The 6,756-nt window shown below is 48.4% G+C and overlaps 1 protein-coding gene across 2 annotated transcripts; it reads right to left on the bottom strand.

Annotated features, from left to right (window-relative positions):
* Window positions 1–962: 962 nt before the first annotated feature.
* On the bottom strand, window positions 963–5,320 carry ARMCX2 (armadillo repeat containing X-linked 2). Of its 2 annotated transcripts, none has more exons than XM_052663475.1 (4): window positions 5,242–5,320; window positions 3,992–4,055; window positions 3,590–3,668; window positions 963–3,223 (listed from the first exon to the last, which is right to left on the bottom strand). In XM_052663475.1, the coding sequence occupies exon 4, from the start codon at window positions 3,104–3,106 to the stop codon at window positions 1,277–1,279; it is 1,830 nt and encodes a 609-aa protein (XP_052519435.1). In that variant the 5' UTR covers window positions 3,107–3,223; window positions 3,590–3,668; window positions 3,992–4,055; window positions 5,242–5,320; the 3' UTR covers window positions 963–1,276. The 2 variants fall into 2 exon arrangements, with proteins under 2 accessions (XP_052519435.1, XP_052519436.1); XM_052663476.1 differs by lacking the exon at window positions 5,242–5,320 and adding an exon at window positions 4,595–4,710.
* Between the last annotated feature and the right edge of the window lie 1,436 nt (window positions 5,321–6,756).

The raw sequence follows: 6,756 nt of genomic DNA, 5'->3' as shown, positions 1-6,756 counted from the left end.
CTGTCCATTGGATGCTCCAGGCAAGAATACTGGAGCGGGTTGCCATGCCCTCTTCCAGGGGATCTTCCCAATCCAGGGATCAAACCTGCATCTCTTTTGTCTCCTGCATTGGCAGGCAGGTTCTTTACCATTAGCACCACCTGGGAAGCCCCCTGGTTTATCATAACTTCTTAACAAATGTCTCCACACCTAATGCCATCCCAGCTGCAGCCCATTTTGCACATTTCCCCATTACCTTTCCTTTTGCCAAAAATGTTGAGTAACTCCCAGAAAATGACAGGATCATATTTCAATATTCCAGCTTGCAGTTCAGGATCTTCCCCAAACTTTTCACACCCTATATTTCCACCTTAGTCTCTCATCACTTCTCTTCCCCCAGTTTCCATTCCAGGCAAACTGGTTAACTTCCTGTCACTGGAACAAATTTGCATGTTTTTCTTCAAGTCCTTTCCCCTCCTGGAATGCCCTTCTATGTTTTCTCATGCTGCCCTTCAGGGCCCACCTTAAGTGTGCCCTTCCTCCTTGAAGCTTCCTAGCAACCTCTGCTTTGTTTAAACAGATAGCATATATTTGGCAATAAGCATATACCCAAGTACTGTTAGTAATCTTTTTGTATTTATGTACCTCACCTCTCCGGCTAGATTTTATTTTTTATAATTGAGTCCATTTTAATGAAAGAAAAATGTTTGTTTTTAGATGTGAGTAAGTTTGGATAAAAAATGCATTTAGTTCATCTGAGTAGTGGTTGGCATCATAATTAAAAAAAATTGATACCCCTAATGCTAATTTAAGAGATGTTTTAAACATCCAAAAGAAATTATGAAAAATTCCAGCTAGATTTTATATTCAAGCAAGAAAACCATTCTTTAAATTGACTGAAACATACAATTTTATTAATGATACACAAATGAAGTCTTTGGTGAATAAATTCAAGTCAAAAGAGATGACAAAAGTATAGGCTATTCATGATGGACAGGTTCACTGTCAATTCACATAGAGGAATCAGTAAAAATATTTCTATTCAAGCAGCACGATTAAAGTCACAAATATATTTTCAGGACAAGAGGACTATTTATTTGGTATTCATAAAATGGTTCAGCTTAAAGCTGGAGATAGTCACAGATAACATCACTCTGATAGATACATTAATCAAAACTGGCAGCTGAAAGGATCCCTTTACTATATGAGAGGGTGAAAAAGCAGTAACTTTCAATTTTCATTGCTCCCAGACTGCAAAACCAGACATTTCTTCAAGTTTTCGAGAGCACACAGACAATCAGAATTTGTCCACTAGTTTTATAACTTTCACTTTCACCAAGAGGTCATGGTGATCTGCTAAGGCTCGAATTTTCTTTACGCACACTCCAGATGCAGTACATAAGTAAAAAAGGGAGCCTTTATTGAATTCTCTGTAGTTGAATACTTCTGCCCTGAGATTGTCATAGATGATCTCAAATAGAGTCAGGGCATTAATAAGAATTTCTGATTCCACATAAGAATTGTAGAGGGAACTAAATGATGATGGCACTTGGGTACTGAGTAGTTTTTTTAACATATCTGGATTTTCAGCAAAATTCGAAAGTATTTTCAAAATCTCAACCTTGATTTTTCCACCTCCCTGAGATAACAAACGGAAAAAGTTTGCAATAGAATTGACAAGCAGGTGCTGGTAGTCATTAGTAATAGTCATGTTTGTTAAAAATTTTAATCCAACTACCTGTACTGCTGAGTTCAGGTTAGAGGCCATGATGTCATCCATCACTTTATTCATGTATATCTGAAGCCGGCCCTGATTTTCATAATTCTCACTCAGGTTATTCATGGCCATTAAGGCTTTTTCCTTAATGTGAGGATCGGTTTTGTTGATCATGTTGGCAATAATTGGGAGGCCTCCCAACTTGCGAATTGTGTCTTGGTTGCATGAATAATTGGCATTATTGCTCAGAGTGAGCAAAGCTACCTGTTGGATGAAAGGATCATCTGACTTTTGAAGCAAAGCAAGGACTTTCCTGAGATCTCGGACACCCAGAATCTCATCAATTTCATAAGGAAAGGGGCGCTTCTGCATGGGAACAGATCTCCTCCCTTTCCCTTTCTGCTGGGTCTCAGGCTCAGAGTCTGATTCCGATTCTGTGTCTGTCCATCCAGACTCTCCTTCCTCAGAATCAGGAACCTCTGCCAGGAAAGCCTGGCCCCCATTAGCAGACGCTGCCGCGGCTGCTGCAGCCCCATCTCCGGGCCGGAAGCCCAGCCCCAGTTCATCTACTTCAACCTTATTTTTCTTGCCCTTGCCCTTGCCTCCAGTCCGGGACCTGGTTACACCTTTAGCTCCACCTTTGAGTACAGCTCCAGTAGCTGACCCGGCCTTAGGTATAGCCCCAGTATGAGCCCCGGGGGTTGCTTTCTTAGCGGCTGCCACTGTTCTAGAGGACCCTGAAGGCCCAGGAGCCTCTGCAGTCCCAGAAGGCGCTGCTACCCCTAAAGTCGCTGCTGCCCCAGTAGGCATTGCTGGTATGGAAGCCTCCACTGCCTCTGTAGGTAGTGATGCCTCAGTAGGAACTGGCACCACATGAGGCACCACTGGTGCCCTGGGAGCCTCTGCTACACCAGGGGCTTCTGCTGATTTAGGAGCCCCAACCATTGCGGGAGGCTTCGCAGCTGATGGAGCCTTTGCCTCCCAGAGAGGTGGTGCCACTGCAGAAGCCACTGTGGCTACTGATTCAGCTTTAGGCCCCAGCCGAGCCCCTTCTGTCTCCTGGGCCTTATTTCCTGCCCCACTCTGGGTCTCGGCCCTGGATGCAGCTGGGACCACTGCTTCAGCTCCAGCAGTGTCCAGAGCAGAGGATTCATCCTGAGCCCTTTCCTCTGCCCCAGTGCGGACTGGGGTTGGAGGACTGAATCCTGGCCCAAGGTCAATTGTGAATCCAGCCCTTAGTCCAGCTCTAGCCCTGGCTCCAGTCTCGGCCACAGCCCTGGTCTTGGGTTTAGCCAGTCTCTTCTTCATCATATGGTTTCTTCCCCTGGCATATTTGTAGACACAGTACCAGGCACTGGCCCCGATGACTATCCCAGCAGCTACGCAGCCAGCATCCCGAACGCGGCTCATGATGCAGCTGGAGTTAATTCTCTGATCCAGACGTGCCCAAATGGGGTGTGTGCACGTCCAAGTGAGGCACTTCAGCTCAGGTTCGAAATTCTGCTGAGGCTGCAAGCAAAGCAGGACCTGGGGGTGAGGGATAAAAATGAGGCTTAGGGCTTGCTCACTTCATGCCTAACCAGGCCTACTTACAGAAGAGTCTGGGGACATAATGCTTGGTGGGTGGGCTAGTACCCAGATATAGGTGTCCAGGCCTCTGTGTGCTGCTTCAGGTCCCTGCTTCAGGTCCCTGGTTGTCTAACGTTTTCTGCATCTTTATCCCTAGCCCGCCCTGCCCAATATCAACGCACCTAATTTCCCAGCACCTAAATGGGGGATGAGAGGCCAAACAGACTTCAGGAAAGTTGGTAGAGAGCCAGAAGGAACCCTAGATTCTTCTCTGATTCCCTCACCCACACCCCAAAGATTCCCAGGTGATCCCCATACACTTACCAACCTGCTGGGAAAGCAGGAGCAATTTGCTCTTTTCCACCAGGCTAACAGTTGTGCAGGGCCCAAAAGGCAGAGAGAACTGTGGAAAGATTCCAGAAAGGGGGTTTTTGGCACCTTTGTTAGATGGATTCTCTTCTTCTCTTGATTTGAACCCCTGTGAGTACGTTTCTCCCTCCCAGGGCTCCTCTTTCCTACCGTATCTCCTCCTCCTCAAACCCTGTTTTAAGAAGGCAAATGCCACACCCCTTTGGCTTCACCAAAAAGGACACGTCCAGGGCAAGTGTTTCTTGTAAAGAGGGAGAAGATGAGGGAAGAGAAACCTCTGGCCCCAGTTTCTGCTCTGGTTTCTGCCACATCCATACAAGGGGTTCCCAGACAGTTCCCAGCCCCCCTCACACTGACCTCCAGTGGTTCAGGGCTGTCTCTCTTTCCTTCAGTTCAGTTACAGCTTCATCCTAAAGACACACTGAAAAGCAGAAATACAGACAGCAAAACGTTGGAGACTGAGCCCGGAGGATGGAACTGACTCAAGACTAGAGCCCCCAATTGCTTTTTAGCATTCACAAACCAGAATGACAAAGGGCATCCACCTCCTAATTCCCTCAACTCTTCTCATCCCTCCCCTCCCACCCTAAACCCCGCCCCCGCGCAGACTCTCCAGGCACTCAGCCCCTCCTTCCCTTCGCCCCGCCCCCGTCCGCCATTTCTCCAGACGGCCACACCCCTTCTCCTGCACCGAAACAGGAGGGGGCGGGGCGAGGGTGCCGCGGAGGCTGGTTGGGTCGCTGGACTAGGGGTTATGGCCAAACAATCTGGCGTCTCCCTCGTATGACCACCCATCCTTCACACTCCAGCCCCCAGGCCTGGCACCAGCCAGCAACCGGGCCCCAGTGTTTGCCCTTTTGGTTTGAGGGTCGTGATTCTCCGCTGTTTCTCTGCTCTGGGCTCCGCCTCCCACCCCGCATCGCAAACCCTCGTTAACCGCCATTTCTCCCGCCAGCGTACCCAAACTCCTTTTTCAGGACTGAAAAAACAGGGGTGAAGGGCTGTATGGGCCAGTGATGTCTGGAAAGCAGTCTAGGACTTAGCACGGCGGTTTCTCTCAGGGTCTTCCTTCCTGTAAAGCCCAGAGCCAACCCGCCATCTCCCCTACAAATGCTGTCACACCCATTTCCTAGCACCCCAAAGGACTGGGGGCCGGCCGGGGAAGAGGGTGTGGGGGCAGTGGTCGAAGGAGGTATCTGAAAAGTGAGAGTGGGAGTGAATAAGCCGGATTGTTTACTAATTGCGTGCCCCTCGGATCACCCTTTCCCCAACCTCCCCACTGGCCTTATATGCGCTGCCACGTTTATTTCTCTTCCCTCCTCCTCTCAAAACTGGATGGGATGTGGGGTGTGGGGCCTGAGTGTCAGAAACAAAACCAGAAAAACACTGGCTGTTAGAGGAAGCGGATTCTCTGCAAGTATGTCTGCGTCTTTATGTTCCCCCCTCCCCCGCTCCCCGCCGCCCACCAAAATGAGCTGCGACTAAGCGCGGGGGTCTGGAGAGTCGGCCAGGGGCGGGCGAGGTGGAGATACCCGCGGCCTCAGACTCCCGCATTTCTGTGCTACCCCTATTCAGGGGTGCCGGGTCATGGCCACCCTCGCACCCACCTGCCCGGATCTGGGGGGATTTTCTCCTCCTCCTCCGCGCCTGGGTTAAACGCACGGCAGTGCACCGCGCAATAGAGTTGGTACCCAGAGGAGAACGGAGGACGGCGGTCAGAGCTTTAAGTATCTTTGCTAACGTCAGCTCCTGGTCACGTGAGGGCTGCATCGCCAGTAAGCTTGGGGCCCCAATTTCCACTCCCACCAGGAGCAGGAGCCCCCTCCTTTACCCCACTAGTACCTCACCCTACCCCATCAGGTCCTGTTACTCTTTTTTTTTTTTTTTTTGGTCTTTATAGTCCCGAAGCCACAAGTAGCCTGTTCTCCTTGTGTTAGAATTTTCCCTTTCTCTGGTTACCGGAGAGGGGATGGCATCTTCTTGGAGGGGTATTGACAGTTTTTTTTTTGTCGGGGAATTCTCTCATCCTTTCTTGAGCAGCTGAACACTCTCCCCTCGCTCCACCCCCAGTCCCCCATGCACTACTGCCCGCAGTCGGACCCCTGCTCCAGTATAGGTGAGAGGCAGAGTGTCAGAAAGGAGACAGGGAACGGTAGTGCGGTCTTTACTTCTGTAATACTGCTCTGTTTTGTTTTGTTTTTTTTTTAAGCTGTTACCACCCTTTATTATTATAGCAAGAAAATATAAGAAAACAAGAGTTCAGTGTGGGAAGCAGCAGCAACAACAAAAAAAGAGTAGACATGTTCTAGAAAAAAGATCTCCCACTAATATTGAAAGGCACCATTAATTTTGGTTAATTTTTACCACATAGAAAATTCTATTGGCTGCATAGGAAATAGTTTTCAAAGCATGGTAAGGTATTTGCGTATCTAAAAATGGAATTTTTCTCAACAATTTAAGTGTGTGTCCATAGCATCTGTAAATTGATCTATGGAGAGATGTTCAGTTGTCTGATCTCATTTATTTTGGACAAATAATATCCTACTTTTTCTCCTTCTGGGACAGCTTTTCAGTTGGATAAATAAATGATCCTGTCTTGTTCCGTTAGAGAAGCACCTTTATTTCATGTTCCCAGACTGTTGCTGCCTGCTGTGTGAACCTCTTGCAATTTGATGGCTGCAACCATGACAGTTTTGATTACCTGTCCCTGGATCAGGTTCCAGTTTTGTGATTCAGCTCTGGGCAAAAAGAATAGCTCTTGTACGAAGAAAATGACGGATATGAGGGATGCAGATATGGTCAAATGCTTCCAGTCCTGTCAAGAGGGGAGGGAGGAAGGCACTTGCCCTCCCACCTCTCCTATATTCTCATCCTCTGGCACCTGACTCTGTTGCTTATCTCAAAAGTATATATGGACAGGTGACTAGGGTGGTAAATATAATATTTACTCAGATGACCAACTTGAGTAAGTGCCTTTGGCTTCCTCCCTCTCTCCCTCACAGCAGTAACTTAGGGATTCACAGAAGGCATTGCTGTTCCCACCTACCCCTGCAGCAGAGGGTTTCCATGAAGGTTGCTGGGGAAAGCACCCAGGCCTGCCTCTCCTGCTCTGCCCTGATGCA

This window comes from Budorcas taxicolor, chromosome X, assembly GCF_023091745.1.
Source record: "Budorcas taxicolor isolate Tak-1 chromosome X, Takin1.1, whole genome shotgun sequence".
NCBI classification, from domain to species: Eukaryota; Metazoa; Chordata; class Mammalia; order Artiodactyla; family Bovidae; genus Budorcas; species Budorcas taxicolor.
The sequence above is the reverse complement of the archived record's forward strand: the minus strand, read 5'-3'. Positions and strand labels throughout refer to the sequence as shown.

Bases quoted from the DNA above. Each gene is read 5' to 3' on its own strand.
- ARMCX2 (XM_052663475.1), bottom strand. From the start codon at position 3,106: ATGAGCCGCGTTCGGGATGCTGGCTGCGTAGCTGCTGGGATAGTCATC.